The sequence below is a fragment of the Phalaenopsis equestris genome, unplaced genomic scaffold (genome assembly GCF_001263595.1).
Source record: "Phalaenopsis equestris unplaced genomic scaffold, ASM126359v1 Scaffold000036, whole genome shotgun sequence".
NCBI classification, from domain to species: Eukaryota; Viridiplantae; Streptophyta; class Magnoliopsida; order Asparagales; family Orchidaceae; genus Phalaenopsis; species Phalaenopsis equestris.
In genome coordinates this window covers 6,273,949-6,299,353 of record NW_018164478.1, presented here as the reverse complement: position 1 = coordinate 6,299,353, position 25,405 = coordinate 6,273,949, and the positions used below count along the sequence as shown (strand labels likewise).

At 36.7% G+C, this 25,405-nt stretch overlaps 1 protein-coding gene across 1 annotated transcript; it reads right to left on the bottom strand.

Moving 5' to 3' along the window:
• On the bottom strand, window positions 1-23,563 carry LOC110018894 (ubiquinol-cytochrome-c reductase complex assembly factor 1). The gene is made up of 7 exons (XM_020716368.1): window positions 23,071-23,563; window positions 22,340-22,553; window positions 15,298-15,464; window positions 10,931-11,055; window positions 882-942; window positions 747-795; window positions 1-214 (listed from the first exon to the last, which is right to left on the bottom strand). The coding sequence occupies exons 1-7, from the start codon at window positions 23,251-23,253 to the stop codon at window positions 144-146; spliced, it is 870 nt and encodes a 289-aa protein (XP_020572027.1). The 5' UTR covers window positions 23,254-23,563; the 3' UTR covers window positions 1-143.
• Between the last annotated feature and the right edge of the window lie 1,842 nt (window positions 23,564-25,405).

Below are 25,405 nucleotides of genomic sequence, written 5' to 3'. Positions count from 1 at the left end.
CAATTATAATAATAACATTTCAGTCATGTGCCCCTATTTTAAAAGGAATCAAATATAAAATATCAGAAATAATCAACATCACTAGCTTGCAGGCAAGGTTTTCTTTTATTAAAGAAAATGTTATTTACATTGTTTTATAGACCTCAATTATGTTGCTTGCGTTGCAATTCCAAGGATGTAAACAAGAAGTTGCCAGAGAATATAGCCTCCTTGTCTGCATATGATGAGAAGATTATATTTTAAGAGGTAAGATTAAACCGAAAGACTAGTCATCGTCATAAGAGGTAAGATTAAACCGAAAGACTAGTCATCGTTATCGTCGTCGTCGTCGTCATTACTATAGTATTTCGGGCAAAATTTCAGAATTCTCCTACATTCATTCTTATAGTATTCAGCCCCCAGAATGAAAGCAAACAAATGTTAATTATTTAGTTCTTTATTTTGAATTATCTTTTCCCATCATCTAAGGGAAACAAAAAAGGATAATTACATAAGCATTTAACATTGCAAGAGATAATTTTTCAAACTATCAAACCGATGCATTTATGCGTGTCACGATCAAGCCATTTACAAATTGACAAAGAAATGGAAATTAAGGACTGGGGATTTATGGTAAATTTGTAAATAGCAATGCTTTGTGAGGGCTACGTATGTAATTGCTCCAAAAAAAAAAGAAAAACAATAAAGAAACCATAAATTTTGAGACAGAACGAGAGGATTATAAACGCTGAAGCAGTATATCATACCTGTCAATGATAGGCAGGTAGCCTCCCTGCGTGTGTATCTTGACATTGCCTAAAAAGTTAAAAGAAGGAAGCTAACAGGTAGAAAATTATATATATATATATACATATATGACATCAGTTATTAAAGGGACATGCCTGGACAGCAGTTGTAGCTGCGTCATTTGGTGGGCCTGTACCATCTTCTGAGAATATATTCCTAAATAACAGAAAAAGAGTTGGCTACACAAGCAAAAGATACTAGGACGATCCACATAGATATCACTTGATAAAAGATAAGTAAATATATAGGAATTGGGTGGTGGGCATGTAAATGTTCAAAAGTATTATTAACATGTTCTGGAATCAACAGTGAAGGACAAGTTTAACAACAACCAAAGGTTATTTAGGTCCTCATAAATTAGATAAATTGACAGAAAGAAATGGGGAGAAAACCATAAATTAGATAAATTGACAGAAAGAAATGGGGAGAACCAAAAAAAAAAAAAGTTTTAATTTAGGAGTAAAGGCAATAAAAATTAATCAGATAATAAATGGACAAATTAGATCAGCAACCGCGGAAAAAGATTCCAAGATCTGATATGGTAATTCTATATGATAAATTGAAAGAGATTCGTAGCGAAGGCAGCATTTTCACGATGTTAATCACGTCTAAATTTTAATCGAAGATGAACAGTGTCACTAACTTAATTAATTCATTTTCTTTGCTTTATAGCTCTAATCCTTAACTTACAATTCTTTCTTCTCTAACGTGAGTGATTGGGAAAGCCAATGTTAATAATGAAAGAACAACAGGATATAGAAGGAGAATGAGCACGATGTTCCGATCTAGGATTTGATGTTATGACTTTAATGTGTAAGATTAAAATGCTCTGCTTTCTCATTCCTTTAAAACCAGTGAAATAAATGATTTCAATCACGATTTTAAAAGAACAAATAGATAGCGTAGGTATATCTCAAAAGGAGAGTTTGTTATCGATCCATATTTACATAAAAGGAAGATTTTATTTCCAAATCCTCGCATGTCCTCATCAATTCATGCCACCGTTCGGTTCACCGCTACCATCAACACATTAATCTCTGGACGAAAGATCGTGTGTTGCTTTAGCCCGCTGTCCATTAAGTCCCACGAGGCTTTCCAAAAATTGCAAAGAAAACAACTATCCTTTTCTGAAATAATTTTGGAAATTTGATGAGCAGCAAAGCAATAAATGTCTCAGAAAATACAGGGTGGACCGGCTGGAAGCAGCGGAACCGGCCCACAGGCAGGCCAATCATGGCAATGGGAATGGGAAGAAGGGGAGCTGACAGTGGGAGCCGATGAAGTGGGAAAGGAAAGGGCTGGGTCCACTAGGGTCATAATCACCTATGTAAGGAGGAGAAATTAAAGAAGTATGGAGGGAAACTTTGTAAGAGAAGTTTCCAAATGCTTTGAGAGGATTCTATTAAGAAAAGAACATAGGTTTGTTGTTTTCTTATGCACTTTTTTATTTGGCTGCTGTTTGCTTTTCTTTTGTGGTGTTCCTAGCAACGTCTAGAATATGGGATGGGAGAGCCGATCTACCTCTCGAAAGTAGATCAATCTTGTATCTTGCTTGTTTTCCTTTGATTTTTGTAAAAGCAGCCCTTATTTGTGTTTCTTTCACCTATTTATTGCGACTTTATCGTGGTTGGTTCGCTGATTTTAGTGCCGAGACGTATCAAATTGATATCAAAGCATAGATCCAGGTGGGATGTCAACAAAGAAAGTTGATGTGCTAGAAGTAGAGGTAGAGCAAATCCGATCGGGAATGAAAGAAATGTTTGCTACCATGGAGAACAGACTTTCTTCTAGTGAAGTCAAATAAATGATGGATTTGAAGGCATAAAAGACATGCGGGAGATAATGAAAAAGCGCATGGAGATGCAATCCAAGACCGTGCCGACCGCTCCAGTTGCAAACCCTAACCAAGGGTTGATAGGGGAATCCTTGACCAGGTTAAAAGGGAAGGAGATTGAGCGAGAAGACCACAAAGAAGACATCATCTGCCTACAAGAGCGTCCCCCTAGGATTTCAAGAGGGGGGGTGGCGGCTTCCAATGGAGGGGGGTGGGCTGAAAATTGGAGAAGAGATAGTGGAAGGGGCATGGAAGAGTATGATGGAGGAAGGAGGGAAGCAAAAGTGGGATATGCCTATGACTACATGAGGGAGTTTCGACCTAGATACATGGGGGGAAATTCTAGAAAGAGAAGAAGTTGGGGTGGAGATGTAAGGTTCAGAAAATTGAAGATGTTGATCTTTGACGAGGAGGATGCACATGGATGGGTGTATCGAGTGGAGAGATACTTTGCAATCAATGAGTTAACTGAGAAAGAGAAGCTCATGACAGCGGGATTATGCTTGGAAGGGAAGGCTTTAGCGTGGTTCCAGTGAGTGGAGGCAATGTATCCGATGCACTAATGGGAGGATTTTAAAGATTGTTTGTTGGAGCATTTTCGAGTCATTCGGGAAAGAAACACGGGCAATTCTATGCTAAGACTCGGGAGAGAATGGTTATGGAATACCGAGAGATGTTCGAGCTTTTATCAGGGAGGTTGAGGGGGATTTCGGCAGCTGGACTACAAGGGAAGTTATTGAAATGCCTAAAGCCCGCTATAAGAGCGGTCATCCGCCCCTTGAGACCGCGCGAATTAAGGAAAATGATGAAGCTCGCCCAGATGGTGGAGGATAAGAAACAGATAAAAAAATCCAGCAGAGGCAACAACACCAGGGGATTCTACAAGAGCACCATGACAACCACTACAAGGACCCAGACGGTGTCATTTCCGAAAGAGATGTCGAAGGAGAAGAGTACATGACCCCGACCTGAGGATAATTTCAAGTGTCTCACAGATGTAGAAGTGCAGAACAAAAAAGCCAAAGGATTGTGTTACCGCTATGACGAGAAATACGCCCCAGGACACCGTTGCAAAGAGCGCGCCTTTTAGGATCTTTTAGTTCAAGAGAATGATACATAGTGTGAGAAATCAGAAGAGGAAGCAGCAGAGGAGGAGCATCTACATTTGGATGTGGTGAAGGTGTCATTCAATTCGGTGGTGGGATTTACCTCGAATCACACCATGAAAATGAGAGGATGGATCGGGGAACAACCAGTGGTGGTTTTAGTGGATAGGGAGACCACACATAACTTTATCTAAAATCAGGTGATGGAGAAGCTAAGGTTGAACCTGGTGACTATAGGGAGCTTCGGCGTCATGATGGGGACAGGAAAAGTGGAGAAAAGTTGGAGAATTTACAAGGGGTTGGTCCTAACACTACATGGCTTATAAGTGGTAGAAGATTTCCATTAGATTTGGGCAGCACATATATGATTTTGGGGATGAAGTGACTGCGAACATTGGGAGAGATGAAGATGGATTGGAAGTCTTTGATGATGGAATTCCAAGTGGATGGTAGGAAGATGGTGCTGAGAGAAGATGCTAGCTTATGCAAAATCATGGTGTCACTCAAAACCATAGTTAAGTCGATTCGGGGACAGGATTACTTGGTGGAGTTGCAGAGCATTGAGGTGGCAAACTTTCCGAAAAGGGCGAAAAGGGTGTAGCAGCTCCTACAACAGTTTACTGATCTTTTCCAACAGCCAAGCGGGTTATCTACTTGGAGGGAGAATGAGCACGCTATTATATTGAAGAAGGGTAATTCTCCTATCAACGTCAGACCATATAAGCACCCCCAGATTTAGAGGATGAGATAAATAAACTGATCCGAGAGATGCATGAGGCTGAGATTATCAGGCCTAGTGTGAGTTATTTTTCCAGTCTCGTCTTGTTGGTGAAGAAAAAAGATGGTAGTTGAAGATCTGCGTGAACTACTGGGCTTTGAACAAGGAAATGGTAATCTTAAGGTACCACCAAATCAGGATGAATAGAGTTTTTCAACCTACTCTCCCGAAATTTGTTCTGATTTTCTTTGATGATATTCTTATCTACAGTCATATAGAAGCAAAGCGTGTGGGGCACCTGAGGACAGTCCTGGAGAAGTTGAGGGAGCACCAATTGTAAGCTAACTTGAAGAAATGTTATTTTGCACAGTTATAGGCAGAGTATCTAGGACTTGTGACCAGAACGAAGCAAGTAGTGGATCAGTCCAAGATTGAGGTTATGCTTGATTGACCCTTAATAAGGAATTTGAAGCAGTTGAGAGAGGATGCTTGGGACTCACTGACTACTACCAGAAGTTCATGAGAGGATATAGCCCGATAGCATCGCATTGACGGAGCAGTTGAAGAAAGACAATTTCAATTGGGGGGAAGCAACAACACGAGCATTTGAACATCTGAAGAGGACCATGACTAGAGTACCTGTATTAACACTTCCAAATTTCCGTAAACCATTTGTGGTGGAGACGGATACGTCGGGATACGAATTAGGAGCAGTGCTCATGTAGGATAAGAGGTCAATTTCCTACTTCAGCCAGATTCTTACGACCAGAGCGAGGCTAACGTCAGTATTTCAACAGAAATTGATGGTCATTGTCTTGGTCATTCAGAAGTGACAGCCTTACCTGTTGGGACGACATTTTTTTGGTCAGGACAGAACAGACGAGTTTAAAGTATCTTTTGGAGCGGCGAATGATGACTGAGGAACATCAGAGATGGCTATCCAATCTTTTCGAGTATGATTTCCAGATTCAGTACTGACCAAGATTGGATAACAAGGCAGCTGACACACTATCGAGAAAGATAGAGGAACCACAATTGACGGTTCTATCAGTATCCTTGGTCATAGATTGGAAAGCCTTGAAATAGAAAAGCGAAAGGGATGAGAAGCTGAGAAAGATAAGAGTCGAATTACTACAAGATCCGAACAATCATCCCGGATATGCATTGAGAGGACAGTAGCTGCTCCACCAGAGGCGGTCATGCTACCCAAGTGTGAAGAAAAAAGATGGTAGTTGAAGATCTGCGTGAACTACTGGGCTTTGAACAAGGAAATGGTAATCTTAAGGTACCACCAAATCAGGATGAATAGAGTTTTTCAACCTACTCTCCCGAAATTTGTTCTGATTTTCTTTGATGATATTCTTATCTACAGTCATATAGAAGCAAAGCGTGTGGGGCACCTGAGGACAGTTCTGGAGAAGTTGAGGGAGCACCAATTGTAAGCTAACTTGAAGAAATGTTATTTTGCACAGTTATAGGTAGAGTATCTAGGACTTGTGACCAGAACGAAGCAAGTAGTGGATCAGTCCAAGATTGAGGTTATGCTTGATTGACCCTTAATAAGGAATTTGAAGCAGTTGAGAGAGGATGCTTGGGACTCACTGACTACTACCAGAAGTTCATGAGAGGATATAACCCGATAGCATCGCATTGACGGAGCAGTTGAAGAAAGACAATTTCAATTGGGGGGAAGCAACAACACGAGCATTTGTACATCTGAAGAGGACCATGACTAGAGTACCTGTATTAACACTTCCAAATTTCCGTAAACCATTTGTGGTGGAGACGGATACATCGGGATACGAATTAGGAGCAGTGCTCATGTAGGATAAGAGGTCAATTTCCTACTTCAGCCAGATTCTTACGACCAGAGCGAGGCTAAAGTCAGTATTTCAACAGAAATTGATGGTCATTGTCTTGGTCATTCAGAAGTGACAGCCTTACCTGTTGGGACGACATTTTTTTGGTCAGAACAGAACAGACGGGTTTAAAGTATCTTTTGGAGCGGCAAATGATGACTGAGGAACATCAGAGATGGCTATCCAATCTTTTCGAGTATGATTTCCAGATTCAGTACTGACCAAGATTGGATAACAAGGCAGCTGACACACTATCGAGAAAGATAGAGGAACCACAATTGACGGTTCTATCAGTATCCTTGGTCATAGATTGGAAAGCCTTGAAATAGAAAAGCGAAAGGGATGAGAAGCTGAGAAAGATAAGAGTCGAATTACTACAAGATCCGAACAATCATCCCGGATATGCATTGAGAGGACAGTAGCTGCTCCACCAGAGGCGGTCATGCTACCCAAGTGGTTGAATTATATTCCCAGATTATTACAAGAGTTTCATGGCGGTGCGATTGGGGGACACTCAGGGGTGCAGAAGACCTACAGTCGTTTGGCGGCAGAGCTTTATTGGGTGGGGATGCGTAGAAACGTGGAGAACATAGTGACAAAATGTGTTGTGTGCCAGCAACACAAGTACTTGACCACGAAACCAGGAGGAGTTACTACAACCATCAACATTACCGAAGAAGATTTGAGGAGTGATTACTACAACCATCAACATTACCGAAGAAGATTTGAGAAGGAGTGACGATGGATTTTATCGAAGGATTGTCATGGTCACAAAGATTCACAGTGATTATGGTGGTCGTGGATAACTCAAGTATGCACATTTCATGCCCTTACGACATCCCTACACTGTGATCTCAGTTGCGATGGTGTTTATGGGGAAGTGTTCCGTTTGCACAGGGTGTCGAAATCAATGTATTGGATAAAGATAAGGTGTTCCTCAACCACTTCTAGAAAGCTATTTAGGTTACAAGGTACAATCCTTAAAAAGAAGCACCGCACATCACCCCAAACCGATGGGCAAACGGAGGTGGTCAACAGGAGTGTGGAAACACACTTGTGTTGTTTTGTATCTGATACACCGAAGTTATGGGCTGTGGATTGCATTGGACAAATATTGGTATAATACTTCGTACTACACCGCAGCACAAACAACACCTTCCAAGATATTATATGAGCAAGATTCACCTCACTTGATACATTATGAGCAAAGCACTATACTGGTATCAGTGTTAATCAGTACTTGGAGACAGTGACAAGATACTAGCAGAGCTTAAAGGGCATATTCTGAGGGCTCAACAAATCATGAAGAGAAAAGCGGATGGACACAAAAGAGGTGCAATTCAAACCAGGGGACATGATCCACTGGAAGTTGAGACCATCAAGACGAGACATTGTCCAGGAGGAGCAAGAGGCTTTCACCGAGATACTTTGGGCCTTATGAGGTGATGACACTCATCGGGTAGTGGCCTATCGTTTGAGGTTACCACCGTCATCCACTACACCCGGTTTTCCATGTATCATAGCTGAGATGTACGATTGGAGATCATACACTCTCGCCTGCGCTACCGCCGACGCTAACAGAAGACTTGGAGGTAAATTTGGAACCGTTAGAGATCGAAGGACTGCGCTGAGAAGTAGGGGGATCAAAGGAGCTATTGGTCAACGGAAGGGGCTACCAAACTATAAGGCAACATGGGAGACTTACGAGGTGATTTACAAGCAGTTTACATCCTTCCACCTTGAAGAAAAGGTACCTTTTTGGGAGGGGAGTAATCTTACATTGTCTCAGCAAATACACGCGCAAGTCCACCTTGGACCAGCTGGAAGCAGCGGAACCAGCCCACAAGCTGGCAGGTCTTGGCGACGGGAAGAAGGGTAGCAAACAGTAGAAATCGCAGAAGAGGGAAAGGAAATGATGGGGTCCACTAGGGCCATATATACCTATGTAAGGAGCAGAAATTAAAGGAGTTTGGAGGGAAAATTTGTAAGAAAAGTTTTCAAATACTTTGGGAGGATTCTATTAAGGGGGGAACCTAGGGTTTGCTGTTTCTTTATGCACGTTTTCGTTTGGTTGCTGTTTTTTTTTTCTCTTGTGGTGTTTCTAGCGATGCCTAAAGCGTGGAAGAGTCGATCTACATCTCGAAAGTAGATCAACCTTGTATCTTCCTTGTTTTCCTTTGATTATTGTAAGAGCAGCCCTTGTTTGTGTTTCTTTCACCTATTTATTGTCATTTTGTCGTGGTTGGTTTGCTGATTTTGGTGCCAAGGCATATCATAAATCCCTTCTTGAATTGCCGCACATCCATAGGCATCTTTAGCTTGTAGGACTGCTTCAAATTTTGGAGGGTTTTCGCCACTTTAAAATGTCCTACTACTCTCAAAAGTATGTGTCTCACATCTATGTAATATGATTGGTGCTTTTGCATGATTTCGATGTTACAGAAGTCCTTACTAACAAATGTAACATTGCCGGTAAGCCTAAATGCAGCCTTTTATTCGCTAGTTGGGGGTACAACATGGTTGTTCAATATGACCAAGAATTTATCGAGGCCGTTTAGGCATATCCAAGAATTGTTCATGACCCACTCCCTACCATCCAACCTTATTGCAAGCCATCCAGGTCTCTTAGAAGTCCGGATTTGTTGCATACAATGCAGTGTACTCCTCATTCTGCATTAATAAAACAAGCATTCTCACAAACAAGGAAGCAACATATTTAATTATTGAAGATACATGCACTACACGTGTCGAGCTTGATAAACCTTGGGTTGCATCTAAAGGCACTACATTAACAAGTTATACATATGTAGAGAATTCTCCTTCCATAATAGGCAGCGAATCCAATATTTTATTTCAAAATGTAAGGCAAAGAATTCCTCATCAAAAGTTGGGTAATTCTTACAGACACCTGTAGTATCTCCAGATGATAAGGCACATGCCAACCATCTTGGTTGTCAACAACACTGATGAGATAGTTGGATGTGCAGTCTCCATCTCGAACAACTGCATTAAACTTGAAAGGGAGTCACTATACTTTAACAATCTACTTGAGCAACTAAAAGATACTTTCCTTTTTATCACCCTAATGAAAGGGGCTTCCAACACTTTAAAAAGTGTTGTATGAACTTCCACATGTAATAATAAACAGTGATGAAACTTCATACAATAGGGAGAGTGTTTAATGTATAGTTCATTTTTGCACATAATGAAGCTGAGGCTAAGTTTGTTTGAGACTGCCTAACTTGCACTTTTAAGAATAAGAGTCAAGCATCTCCCAAGAATCTCAAAAGCTAACCTAGGTACTATAGATGTTCATCCCAACTATTTTTGTGAGCCAAGATGTTGTCCAAAAAAAATAATTTCAAATATATCAAAGGACAAAATACCTCATTACGAATCACTTGTTTGAGTAGTATTGCCTGTAACTTCTAAAGCGGTGGTCTTAGGTTCAAATTCCAACAGAAAAAGGATGAAATGCCTCATCCATCGTTGATATGAATGTTACATAAACATTGCAACATACAAATGGCATCACTCTTCATTCGAATGATTATAGCTAAGTGAATGGGTGTAGCTCATCAGCATACAAATGCCTCATCCATCCTTGCTTCTAAAGTTGGTTCTTTCTCTCAAGTTATGTAGGGACTAGAGTCACTAAAACTTTTGAAGATATTCAAAATGGAAGATGATAAATGTGACGTATTAATAAATGAAGATGAGAAGGAATCAAAGAGTGGGCTCGACTGAAAAAATTTGAAGGGACAAATGATAAGTGAGAATTTTAAGTAAAGCATTTCTTATTATTTGGAGTTTTGTTGGAAGCAAGGAGAAGAAGATTGCGAGCAAACAGGTTTGGGAGAGATTAGCTCATGAGTTTAACGAAACTGCAAACTCTGTTATCTCGTGTGCTATTTTTGAGGCATGAAATGATTTTGGTTTTTAATATTTAAATTACAATTTATGGGTGTGAGATATATAAATAAGAATCCTTGAAATGCTATGTATGTAAAAACCCCATAAAAAGTCAATAATATGAATTTAAGATATAAATAAATATAATTTTTATTTCATAATTACTAATTAAAATATACTCAACTAATTTCGTTGGGAAATGTTATATCAAGGCTTCACTTCCATGAACTAATCAAAACCTAGGGCATGCAATCGTTAGACCAGACCTGTTAGATTGTGGGCGTAGGTTTTTATCAAAGGCTACAATATATTTTTCAATTTGCAAGCCCTTTGAGCTGTCCAATCATTGACTAGATAAACTAAAGAAGTGGTTGTACGGGATGATATAACATGCCATAGTTTTTGAGAATAACATAAGCCGATGAAAATTAGCATCATTGAAATTTAATTTTCCATTTTCCATAAAAAATATTACTCCGAGATGAAATCAGGTAACTGTGCCGGTCAAAATACTAGCTCGTTAGACATTGATAACTGTCAAGATTTAGATGAGTATCTTGCCAAAAAATAAAATCGGGCTCATCTTTTAATGGGCAAGGAAGATCTAATGATGGGGTCACGTAATTATGCATGCAATATGAATTTAATTTATATCAGTTCCACAACCAACAATCTTTGCTGATAACTTCAATCAGAATTTTCATATTAACTGTACCTCCATAAAGCATTTGCGAGCTCATCGTGCTTAGCATCAGGTTTCATGGCATCATCATAAGCAACGATATTCCCATAGAAAATCTTCTCCAGTTCTTTCATCCATTTTATTAATAGTAGGTTAACCTGCATTAAATTTAAAATAAACAAAAGCATACTTTTGCAAGTTGTGAAAGCTCGTGTTCTAAAAGTTCTTGAAAAAAAAAAAATTGAAAAACAAGAAGAAAGGTAATTATTCCATACATACACAAATAGATCAACTCGACATTACAGAGAGTAATTGGAGAAAATCTCAAATACAATTATACTAGATGTCTGCTTGTTCATCGTAGATTCCATCTATCAATGGGTTAGAGAAATGGGATTTCAGAGTTAAAAATGAGTTACAATTAAATAATGTTACATTCTTTATTCTGGTGTTATAGCCCAACAATAACAATTTTTAAGGTGATAATCCTTAACAATTTGACGTTCTTCAATAAGCGTGAACTTCGGATTTTTCTAGAGTCATGGTCTTGTTGCTAACATTTGAGCAGAGACTTGACACCCATACCCAAAATTTCAACCAAATTCAGAATTTGAGAGTTCAAACCACAACGACAAAAACCTACTAGATGCTACACAGAGTTATTGACACTGGAGTGCCCCTGCTCCCGATTTGGGAGTCCTGTGAATGAAGCTACGAACTAGCCGTTTGCCTAGTTTTTTTTTTTTTTTTCCATTCAAAGGAGTCGGACGATCCTCTTGGGTTACTCATAGTTATCCTAATATTATATATTAGAATTTTAGATATTCTAACAAGGTTATCCTAAAATTTAATATTGGAATTTTGGATTTTTTAATTTTTTTTTTTTTTTTTTCTTTTTTTGTGAGTTTTGTTTATTGGCATTTGTTTCTCCCTTTGAGGGATGTATCCAAGAGTTTGGGTGTTGCGCCAGCTATCTCTCTCATGAGGTGGTGATTATCTTCCCTATTCCGTTCCACATCCTCCCCACGTCGCTCCGGACCACCATCCATTGCTGCAAATGTCGTGACTATTTTCATTGTAGTTTTTCCAATTCCAAACACCTACATTTGTTGCACTCGTACCAGACAACCCTCCTCTTGTTGTCTTACAGTCCCTGATATCCCCCATCATTGACACCGTCATTCCCCCTCGTAACTGACGACCCAGATAGCCATTCACGGCTGTTTTCATGTGTTCCAGCCATCCAGACCTCTTTTCCCTGTAGCCTTGCGGTTGTTCAGCCACCACTACCATCCCCTCCACAACCGTACTGCTTTCACTGCCTGTCCCAGCCATCACTCCTCCCTTCCCATGAGTTGTTGCCTTCATAACTTGCCCTACCCCCTTCCCACTTGCTACCATCATCCAGAATAGAAGTTCCACATCATTATCCACTGCCTGTTTGTTGTCCGGAACCCGAAAAACTGTTACCTTGTTGTTTTCCATGGCCAACCATCCCGCCCACCATCTCGTTGATTGCCAACACTACCTCGAGATTTACCCTAATTTGAGATTGCGTAGTCATTTGTTGTTATTTCCTATTTCACTTTTTAAATGTCAGGCGTATTTGTAGTAATTTCCATTTCAAATGTGTACGGTTGTAACCGACTATTTGCTTCTAGTAATATTATTTGTTTTTTTTATTGTGGTATGGGTTAACTTTGGTATCAGTTACCTTAAGGACCCGGATCAAGTGCCCAACGGAAGCCCACTAAACCTCTTTATATATTAAATATGAAGATAATTAAGAACATAAAAATGTGTCTTTTCAATTACAATATATCATGTCTATGGCAGATCTCAGCTACACATTAAATTGGATTTAAGGAAATAAAAGAAATTAATTACTCGCACCTAGAATACTAAGAAAAAGAGTAACTGGTTTCACCTTGAACTAGTCATAAATTTTGGAACAAGTGGCGCCAAGGTACCCAGTAAACATCTGTTTTTGAAGTTGTCAATCTCCTCAAGTTGGAGAAGATGCCTCTGTGATGTCCTGAATATGCTATTTCGGTCATGATACGGTGATAGACCTATTAAGTCTTGAAAATGTTATAATGTCTTGGTAGTTAGATTTTAAAGGGTTTTTTATTAAATAACCCGAAAAGGCCCATTCAACTATTAGTTTAGAATATGACCTTGGTGAAAATCTCTCCTTAGATGAATCCAAACTAAAGTTTCGTTTAAGCCCGCTATAGTTTTTTGAATTGTAAAAGTTGTTGTGGGGAAATCAACTTTTTATATAATTGTTTTGATAATTTTAAATATCTTCTTTTCCTAAAAAGTCTGTAGTTTTCTAACAGCTACCTCACTTTTAACATATTTAGTTGCAAAAAATATCTTCCCACCACAAAAATTTCTAAAAATCAGCAAAAAAAAAAAATCCCCAAAAAGAACTATATTGGTGGTCTAAAACTCAATGTAGGTGACAACTATGCCAAACAAACCCTAAGTCCCTTCCATGAAGGCTACTCGCTTTCAAAAATTGTTAGCATGTTTCAGATACTTGGCATTTCCTTCTCAATTATATCATTAACATGCTGATGTAGCCGCCTTTTTTATCTGAATCAAAATTGAATTCAATGTTGGTGGATATTGGTATATGAGTTCAACATAAGTGTTGGGTTATGGCTATAAACAACTTCAAACAAGTTTCAACTGGTTGTATAGCTTAGCAATGTGTCATATGAAAACTCTAATTGAGCAATAATCATCCTTGCCCACAAAATAATGAAGCAAATTTTATAAACTAAGGTTCAAAACTTTTATTTGTCCATCGTTTTGCAGACGAGGAAACAACGATATTGCAATTTGGCTCCCATCTTTCACCACAAGGTATCACATAAGTGGCTTATGAAAATAACAACTAAATAGAATGTGAAATTTTTGCCAACAAGTAGCACAATCTTCTGGAACTATTGTTTGGTGATATATATGTAGCATCATTTTGTTTTATGCTCACCAGCTTCGATAATACAGCAGATCCTACACTTCTTGACATGTCAATCAACATCTCTAAGTAACAATGGCATTAAAAAATTTATTGCACAAGCACTAGAGTCTTACTTCTCCAAAGTGTCCCTCTAGGCTCCCATGATAACATTAATCAAAACGACCTCTCATATGAAACACCTAGGCATGCAAAGTTGAACTCCCAACAATAGATAGCCATTCTCAAGTGGCATTGTCAATGGATTCCTTCCTCGCACTACTAGCAAAATATTCCAATATCAACATCTTCTGCATAGGGCTAATTCATAATTTCAAATCCCACTACCATTATTTGTAGAGTTCTGAGCAATGAATGCCTGGCACCTTGTTTTGAGCTGCAAATTTCTACTTGAGAGTATAGCAAAATGATGGGAGAAACTGAACCCAGATAGCAGCGTCCCTTCAACTTGTTATGACAATGAAAGTACTTAGCGCCCCACGGTCTGAGAATAACAAAAACTCCTGGACAAAAGTAGTGACTTCAACAATTTAATACTTGGACTACAGCATAGAACTCTTCATAGTTGATATATCTTATGCTCCAACTTGATGGGGAGAGTTAGCATAAAAAATGTTACATAGAAAAGTTGTCTAACTTTAGCGAGTGTTGTATGTTTATTTGAGTGTTGCCTAAAATATTTTACTCGTTATTTTATCATAAACAGAGAGATCCTCTATGGAACAATATATTAAAGAAAGTGAATTTCCTTTAACAAGTTGTAAGTTGGCAATACTATGAAGGACAAATTATGGAAAGATTGTATTAAAAAGAATAAAAAGTGACTTCTATTGATGATAAGACATTTGAAAATAGACAGGTAATTTGAACATATACAACAAATATTAGCAAGTGTATCAATTAGACAAGTAAAAAAATATATATATTGGACGATTAAGAAGGATAAGTGAGTGGCATGAATGTAACATCAAAGTTGTTCCAACTGATTTGTAAAGATCATGTTTAACACCTAACACTCAAAAAAAATAAACAAAAATGAAAATACATAAACCCGAACCAAAATAGATAGGATAAGACTAATGAAGATGATGATACTAATGTAGATCTAGCACAATAGAAATTCTGTTTTCTCTATTTTCAAGCTAATCCAAAAAACTTGGTAAAAATACATTGTCTGCTACCCGCAACCCTGTTAGTTCATCAATACAAACACACAATTAATTTTGGTTTAAGTAAAATATCACCTGTATAAGAAATTTTCTGTTTTGCTAAAACTAAATAATGGTAATCAGAACATGCATATCACATTTGACAACAATCTAGAAAGAAAAAATAACATAGAGGCTCTTTAAACAATTTGGCAGATTACAGCTATTTGAAATAAATATGAAGTACTCAAGTTTTCTCTTACCCCTGCCTTAGAAACTCTCATTTCTAAATCATGATTGTAGATCTCATATAAGTATTGACCAAAGTCAGTACCTTCCTTGCCCTCTTCCTTCAAACGACGTAGAAATAGCCACATATGCAGCACCAGCAGAGAAAAAGTAGTTTTGAACGTGCTCTCCAGGTTAAAAACTGAAAAATATAAACAAGCATGTAATAAACTCAATTTGGTGATTAGAAAACACTAAATAAAACTATGATCAAACAAAAAAAGAAGATTCAAAACTTTAAAAAAATAAAAAAACAACAAAAACAGCACCCATTAGAACTGTGAAACTTGATTCTTGCATTTTGTTTTAGTAACAGGTAATGCACTTTTGTACCATGACATTTACTCCGATGAGAAAGAAACAGCGCATATAGGTGCATAGTAAGGCGATAGAAGATTTTTAACATGCAATACAACGTTCTAGATTTTGTTGGAGTAAGTTTGAGCACCACATCACATAAGACATAATGCAAGAATCACCATCGGCAACAGCACTTTCCATATCCCCAAATAGGTAACTTTATGATCATCTGCAAATGGTTCATGCAGAGTTGTACTAGGTGCTAATTCAGTTATAAATATATGCTTTTAGATTTACATTTATCAGTGTATGCTTCAACTCACCTAATTTCCTTTCTGCCTCATTCTGTCATTCGTAGAATTCTAAGCCACTTTCCTTCAAAATTTTACTAAACTGTAATACAGAATACAACCTTCACAGTTTTACAACTTCTAATAAACTGTCAAAATTTTGCTACTCCAATCATAACAAATGAATTTAAGACACGCAGATCAAAGCTTTGTACCGTTTGATATCTTTATCTATGACTTTCGGATTGCCATTCATGTGCTACTCCAGGCACAACAAAGAACTCAAGGTACATGGATCAAAGCTTTGTACCGTTGGATATGTTTATCTATTACCCTCAGATTGCAAATCCGTGCGCTTTCCTATAGAATTGCCGGCTCCTGATTATTTTTTTTTCTTTTTTTTTTAGTTATTCATATTTTGTAATGCTCCTTGGAGATGTCTAAATACCTCTCCTCTTTTACAAAAAGAAAATAAGATTCTTAGGATTTCTTTTTATTTTTTATTTTCCACATGATATCAAAGCAAAGCTAAAGTGTTACTTCCAACTTTTGTTTTTATTCTCTAAGATTAAAATTTTCACTTTAAATCTGACCCTTCCTGCCAAATCCTACTTCTATCCACAATGTCTGACCTCTTTAACTTCACTTCAAAGGACTCGACCGTCACCAATGGTAATAATCAAAATAAATAGGAATTCTAATCTTTCAAGCATCTTATCGCTAGAATGGAAAAAAAAAAAAAAAACTTCTTAAATAGTCCCAAATCATGAAAACCTTTCTAAATGGAAAGGGAAAAATCCAACACCTTGTGGCTTTACCTCTGAAGCCCAAAAACCCAAAATTTTTTATTTTGAGAAAAATGGATTTCGTGGTCATGACATAATTGTGGAAAACCAAGCTACCAAAGATCAATGGGTCTTTTATGTTCCTCTACAAAGTAAGAGAGATTTGAGATACAGTTAAACAAACATTTTAAAGTAAAAGATGTTGCAGTCATCTAGACAAAGCTCACTGCTACCAAACAATGTAAGATTCATGTCATTGACTATTTTAATGCCATGAAGGTCTACTGGTTAAAGTTGGACCTGCCAATATTTCAAGATATCATGCTGTGAGAACGTGGTGAAATTATAAAATTCGTGGAGTGAGAGAAAATTCGAGTTTTTAATGATATACTCAATAATGAATATGACCAAATTCAAATTCAAATTCAAATCTTAAGCAAAGAAAATCTACCTTCTCTGAATGAAATATGCTTTATCGTACGAGCTGAAAAATAAAGAAGAACAATGATGATCAATGGCCCTGCCTTGGAGACATATATCGTGGCCATTTCTAAATTCTAAAGGTACTTCTCCAAAAGAAGGATAAAAATCTTCTTTCAAAGGCAATATATGATGTAATTATTGACAAAAGAAAGAACAAATCAAAGACAAGTGCTGAAAGTTTTACATAAAGCCCCAAGACTAAAAAGGAATTAAAGGCAAAAAACAAAAAAGCAAGTCTGCTTGGTAGAGCCAAAAGAACTCAATTCATAAAAAAATAAATTATGAAATTTTCTCAATTTCTTAGAAAAATCACCAGGATTTTGCTCTCTTATTCAAAATGATATGATTTCTAAATTTTATGCTCTTAGTGTATCTAATAGTTCTTCCCTTCTTGGGATCATAGATTTAGGAGTCATTAACCATATGACAGACTTTCTCAATATATTTCAAATTTACAAACATATTCCAACAGTAGAAAAATAAAAATTGCAAATGGATTTCCATAATCTAGCACAAATTTGGATGCATGACACGGATCTCAATGCAATATTTGAACAAGAAATGTTCAAACTTCGATAAAGTGTCTTTCAGAGTTCCGATTTAAATAAACTTATAGTCAAATTGATTGGGTCAACGAGACGGGCACAATGATACCAAAATTGGTCCAATCCGAGTCAAATCAAGCCTCAATCAAGGTATTAAACAACTTTTGGAAGCTTTCCGGACATATTTGAAAGGCCAAACAGATGTCAAATCTGGCAAGCTTACAGTCGAATCGAGTGTCTCGACGAGACAAATCCAACAAGCCAATGATCACTCAATTTTGGCGTCATCAAGACACTCAAATATCCATCAAACATCATATGATCAAAGAAACTTCTCCAGACCGTCTGATCAAAGTGATTCATATTTTTGCATTAATTATACCTGAAACTCTATAAATAGAGTCTCACCCCTCTCATGAGGGAGCTTGAGGCTCCAGAAAAAGAGCTTGAAGCTTTGAGAAGGAGCTCAAGCCCAGCACCGCTCCTGCCGCCGTCGACCACCATCTGCCAACTGTCGTCGACCACCACCTGCCAACCGTCGTTGACCACCATCTATCAGTTGTTGCCGATCACCATTGGTCGTCGTTTACTTTTTACAATAATTTCATTCATGCACCGACATTGTAACTCCAAAGAGTGTTCAACTATTTCTTGCATGTGGTACGAGGGACTATACTAGAAATCACCAGTTTATAGTGGATTTCTTCAGCTAGACCAGACCCTGTGATTTTTTTCCTTTTCTGGGTTTCCCACGTTAAAATTTCCACTATCTCTACTGGTTGTTCTTTTATCTGAGTGCGTGTTGTTCTTTTATCTGAGTGTGTGTTGAATCTTTGTGCAACGCCAAGACGATAAATTTGTTATTTTATTTTCGTGAATCTTCTAGCACACATCAATTCTTATTTTGTAATGTCACTTGGAATGTACATATACATAACCTCTTGTACAACAAAGATAATAAGATCCTTGGGAGTTTTATTGGTATCGATCTAGGCTCCTAGAAGGTGTTTGGGATGTGGGTTCGATGAGGAGGTAAAGGAATAGTAGGGCAATTACATATGATCAACAATATTTGTAGTATAGACGATATTCGACGGCTGTCTCAACTGAAAACAAGAAAAGCTATAAAATGGTGTCGCACGGATGTCAAGGGGTGTTGTCTGAAATTGTGACATGGATAATGATGTGACAGCAGTTTTCTTGTTGCAAACAGCAGTTTGTTGCAAGTTGGACAATAAAAGTGACCTCCAAACGTCCGGGTGAGATCAACTTTGATCCTATCAGGCCACAGACACAATCAAACACTACCTGAAGAAAGTCCAAAAATACAGCAACCCAATAGGAAAAATCCGGAGAAAACATCTCCAAACAACATAAATCAAATCAAAAATTCCACAAACCAAAAAATAGCATATAAATAATTCCCTCACATAAAAAATTAATTAGAAATAGCAAAATAGGAAAGACATAGAAAAGGAAAAAAAATAGTTAAAATCAAAAATCGGTGCCCACTCTTTGAACACGCACTCATGGGAGCCTCAGAACGCAAAAAGAAATAGCGAAAAATCCCGCTATCCTAGAGATCCTATCCCGCATGTGATCGTCTGTGGTTTCGTCCTCACACTCACCTCCTGCATTCCACTTGCATCCAATATCATTCACTGAAGATAAGAGGAGCTTTGCCTTCTTCCCCAAAAGCTTGGAATCTATCTACTATAATCATAATAAAGTCATCTTCTTACTGTGTTAGAGGCAATCCCATTACAAAATCTACGCTCATGATCATTCCATGCAACTTGGAAACACATTCATCATTCCAAAGATAATCCTGCTAGAATAAGTAGTCAACTTTTTTTTCACAATCACAGAAAAACTGCACAATGATAGATATTCTCAAGAACCGAGCCTGGAGTCATTATATATGTAAAACACTTCTCCCACTTCGTACTTGGTTGAGCATATCCAATAAACAAATAACTTAGAGGAACAAACTCTGGAATGAAATATGTGTCATGTGTACCACTCATAGTGGCAACCACCCAAGGGGTAAACAGTCGACAGGATATCCAATGAATCCCTCTATTGGGGTTGCCTCTTCTCTGGAATTGGCTCTTGGAACTCACTATCTTCTAAAACAATCAATGCTAATCCAATTGGAGCCTCTTCCAAACACCAACTCGAATCATTAACGTCTCTTTCTCGTCAATTGAAAGTTGAGACTCATCTTTGAAATCTTCAACCCTTCTTAGATCACTGTCCATTTTTTCAACTACTCCCTGCTCAATGAAAAAGATCACTCTTATGTTTGGGCAATTTGATTCAATATGTCCAAATTCCTGACACTTGAAGCACTTTTCGGCTAGGACAAATCTAAGAGTGTTGATGCTGGTGGCCTCTAACTGTTTTCCACTCTGAAGTAGTTTCTCTTCAAAAAAAAGTCAGCTTGGATGCTCCACTGGATGTATTCATGTTGCCTAACCTGAAGGTTGAACTCTTCTTGGAGGGTGGTGTTGACCTGATACTATTATGTTATCTCTTCACCTTGAGGGCTATGGCTTAGGCATCTTATAATGTCCAATAAGGCTGCAACTATACCAAATTGCCAAATGATGTTCCCAATTCCCTTATAGCCTTGTTAGGCCCTGAAACCATAATATGGACCCTATGAGTAGAATTGGTTATTTTGTAGGCCCCATATGCTGATGAACCGCAACCCATTTGGGATGTGAGAGATTCACTCTCTACCCGATGACCTAGCGAGAGCTTTGAAAGCATCGTGATGCTCCCACGAGATAATCATCCTTATTGCTGACTTATTTACCGGTCATGATAATGTAAGCATACCACGTGTTTTTGGTGACATATTTTTATTTACCTTATACATAAGCCCTTGATGTTTCTTTTAAAATTTGTTTGTCTATCCTCGTCGTATATCTCGTTTTTTTATTTCTCTCATCTTTGTATCATTCTATATAATCCAAAGGGAGATTTATTTAGAAAGAGGAATTATACGATGACTAAACACAAACATTGTGATCACAAGCAAAAAAATAAAGAGGAAGAGGAGTTGCAGAATACATTCACTCCGCAACTTTTGAACTTCAAATTATCAGCCCAACTAAGAAAGTATTTCACTATTTTATAGAGAATCCATCTTGAAGCTAGTTTAGTAACTAAGAGAGTCTATGTATGAGTATTTTATGCATGACGAGGTGCTGCAGTTTTTGTTTTTTCTATGAGTCTTTGTATCAAATCTATGCCATGATGTTCTAAATTATGGGCCTATATATATTTGTCTATTTCTTATAATATGGCCCATGAAGAGATTTTATTTTATTAGGTTACTTGTAAGTAGAATACTGACCACATATATGATGATAGGAGTGATACTAATGATAGCAACGGTGATGATAATATGTCTGAAGATAGGTATGGTAAAAATAGTTGATGTAATGGTAGGGTGTGATAAAGATAGTCCCTTTTATTTCCATAAATAGGGAGTCTCTTGTAATTTTAAAAACTTAATAATAGAATAAAAAGTTATTTTTTAATTAATTATTTTTCGTGTGTTCTCTATCATCCAAGTAGAAGATCTCTTAAGTGCAAGTGGCATGATCCATGGAGGCAAACTTTCAAGAATAAATATCACAACTAAAACAAAGGATATTGGTGGGACTAATCTATATTATCATTAATTATATTAATGGTTATTCTAGCTTCCATTGTAAGAATTTTATTTTTATTGTGCTTTTGTTGTTCTTCCATCATAAAGATATCATTTTATCTAGTTCGTCACTTTCACTCATACATAAAAACACCCAAATATCATCTTTTTTTGAACTATTAATCTCTTGTATTAACTAAACCTAATAGTTGACAGCCAACCATAACATAGAGAGTTTTGAATTGAATAAATGGTGAAAATATGGTCTTCCTAGAAAATTTCAACAACAACAACAACCGACCTTTATCCCACTAAGTGAGGTCCAACAACAACAACAACCAACCTTTATCCCACTAAGTGAGGTTAGCAAAATTTGATATGATGTAAACCTAAAATAAAAATAAAGAACAATATATAGATGCAAAACAGATGAAAAACTTCCAAAAGTCATGTAACATGAAGAGTTTATGGGTATGCAATTATTTCAAGATAAAGATGGTACCATGGTAAGATTTGGAGAATCTCAGGCATAAAGCCATCATATTGTGAAAAACTTGGTGCATCATATCTATTTTTTACAAATATCGGGACTAAGAGACCACAAAATAATGTCAGGATCAAACAAAATGAGCGCATCTAGAAATAATACAAATGAAAAATGCAATACAATACATACTAAGTATGTGCCCATAATCTATAAGATTTACATTTTAACTTCGAGGAAATCCAATAAAAATTCTATTGCAAAGTAGTTTTTTGTTGTTCACGTGCATCAGAGTAATTCAAAACAAGTAGGAGTGATGGAGTAAGTAATCAAATAAAGCAAATCTCCATCATTTTGAAACTCCATTGTTTCAAAGTAATGAATTTTACATCGAAGACGAGCACACAAATAGACAAAGTTTCGAATGTTTTGATTATGTAAGCAGCTAATAGCAATAGAAGTATACCATCATAGATAGCAGGCTTATCAACCTGAGAAATGATCCTCCTATAGACAACATTTGCACCTCTGATTGATCTGCTCTGTTTACTATAAAACAGTAATAGCTTGAGCATTATATGCTTAAGGCCCTCATACTGGGGTTCTTCTATTCTTAAAGGAGAACCACGAGGAAGAGCCAAAGAGCCGGGTTTAGACCAGAACATGGCATTTAATTTAACCTACAAAACTTTATCAATAATAAGTTACAATGCAAAAATTTTTTAAAAAAAAAGTGCAATGTAATCTCCGCAAATGCATAGAGAATGTTGCTTCCAGAAGATATGAGCAGAAAAATACGAGAGAAACCTAAAAGCTACAGGTAATGCATAGTTAGAAAAAGACTATGAGATACTTCATTTCATTCCTATCCTAGCTAAACAATGGAAGTTCATTGCAGCGCAACTTAAGTCAGAATGCCCTATATAGTCAAGGCCAGTCAAACAATAAAAATACCATAATTTTAGATCGCAAATCCAACTGTGTTGCTGATTCTTGTTCGAACCATATCACACGCTACATTAAGATTTTAAGTATAGGAATTTTCATAGTTCTCAAAATTTCATAGCAAAATATAATTTTGTAAACAAGCAATAAACACAATGGTGGCAATATAGCAGAAAACCACTTCTCAGAACAACATACACTTCTACTAAATTCATGAATTTTCGGATAAGATCCATTAGGAAGTGATCGCACCTCTGGTTTGCTAGAAGGCTGCTTCAGGTCCGAATCGGGAGAGCTTGTTGGCGTCGCAGCTGCTGCCGCATGAACTCCGGAGTAGCTTCGACCGAAGGGGTAAATTTCCTCTAAACTCGAAACTCTCTGGCGCACTCCAAAATGCCGGACCATAGAAGCTGCCTTTCTCCATCTAGAAAGCATACTTCCCGGATCTAGTCGAAGTTCACAAATGTTCTCCGAAAAAAATTAACCCTAATCCTATTCTTTAAAAATGAAAAAACGGGAATTTGAGGGATACGGTGATGATCCCTCACAAAAACTAATCAAGAGAGTATCAGCTAATCAATAGTGTTCATAGATGTAAAAAAATATTGCATGATGCTTTTGAACTCCTATAATATTTCGCTATTTGTAAATACCCATCGGGAAAAAAAAATAAGTCAGAAAGGTGTATTTTGGTGCATGATCTTCTCAACCTGTTCAAAATCCAGCGCATGATTCATTTCCTATCAAAGAACTAGGTTTTGCTTGTGTCTAGAAAATAATGGCGACAAGTTTGAAATTGAGATAAAATAAGCTGCGCTTCAAATGTTAACATTAATTTATGTTTGATTGATTTCCTTCGGTACTTCGAATCAATGGTATTATATTAGTTTTCTTATATTTTGGTTATGATTTTATTTTATGACGTTGATATAGTGTTATTCTGATGGTAATATTTTTTTTTTTTTTGTGGTATTTACTATTATTGTTTATTTTTTTTGGTATTACGATGATTTTGAGGTGGTATTGTGATTTTATGTTGGTAGCATTATGGTGTTATTGTCTTATTATTTTGGTGATATGATAGCAATTTGTGGTATTATTAGGGTGGTATTGTGGGTGGTGGGAATGTGGAGATATTGTGGTGATTTTGTGCTCGTATTAAGATGATTTTGTGGTTGTATTGTGGTGTTATTGTATTGTTATTATGGTGGTATTGAGGTGAGATTATGACGGTGTTGTGTTTATATTATTATGCTGGTTTTGTGTTATTTATGTGGTATTTTTGTGGAGATATTGTGGTTATTTTATCGTGGCATTAAAGTGTTTTTATAGTGTTATTATGATGTTTTTGGTGTTATTGTGGCGTCATTTTATCATTATTGTAGTGTTATTATAGTGTTATTGTGTCTTTATTTTGGTGTTATTGTGACGTTATTGCGATGTTATTTTAGATCATTATTGTAGTGTTATTATAGTGTTATTGTGTCATTATTGTGGTGTTATTGTGACGTTATTGTGATGTTATTTTAGTGTTATTGTGATGTTATTGTGGTATTTTTGCAGTGCTTTTGTGGTATTTTATGGGATTATTGTGATGGTTTTGTGAGGTTATTGTGGTGTTTTTTGTGGGGATATTTTGGTGTTATTGTGGCGTTATTATGGTGTTATTGCTCATTATTGTGTTGTTATTATTGTGTTATTGTGCTGTTTTGTAGTAGTTTGTGGTGTTATTTTGGTGCTTCTGTGGTGTTTTTATTGTTTTTTATGAAATTATTCATTGTTTTTTTTTTGTTTTAATGTTATTATGATGTTATTTTGTGGTATTTATTTTCTTGCTTTTTATTTTAATGATTTCCATACTTAATCATGTTTAAACTATTCTGTAAATGTGTAGTTTTGCGAGACTAGAAATATTGGTAATGATCCAATTACAAACAGATTGCTTGGCATTATTGTACATAATGAAAAGGAAGCATCTATTGTTCTTATGCGTAGGGCTGTAAACGAGCCGAGCCTGAGCGAGCTCACTCTTGGCTCGTGTTCGGCTCGTTCGAAATCAGCTCGTGTTCGAAATGGCTCGTGAACAGTGTGTTCGTGTTCGGCTCGAAAATGATAATCGTGTTCGTGTTCGGCTCATGTTCGGCTCGAAATTAGCTCGTTATAATATTAAATTATTATAATAATTTATTTTTTTTTAAAAAAAGTAAAAATATTTTTTTATTAAAACTGTTTGAACTACCAACTTAATTCAAAACATATTTGAAGAATAAATTTCTAGAAAAAATTTGCAAACCAAATTTTACAAAAAAAACATTAATACTTTTTCACCAAATTTTACAAAATACAAATTTTATTACAAATTTTAGAATTTACAAATTAAACAAAAAAAGATGAAAATTTACAAAATACAATCTTTTACAAAAAATTTCAATACAAATTTTTGAAACTTTACACAAAGAATATTAATTCATTCTTTACAAAATTTCACCCAAAAAACAACTTATTTCCTAATTTTACGAATTTATAAAAACATTATCGCTTTTTCTTCACATTTTCTTTCATCACATAGGGCTGTCAATTTGGCTCG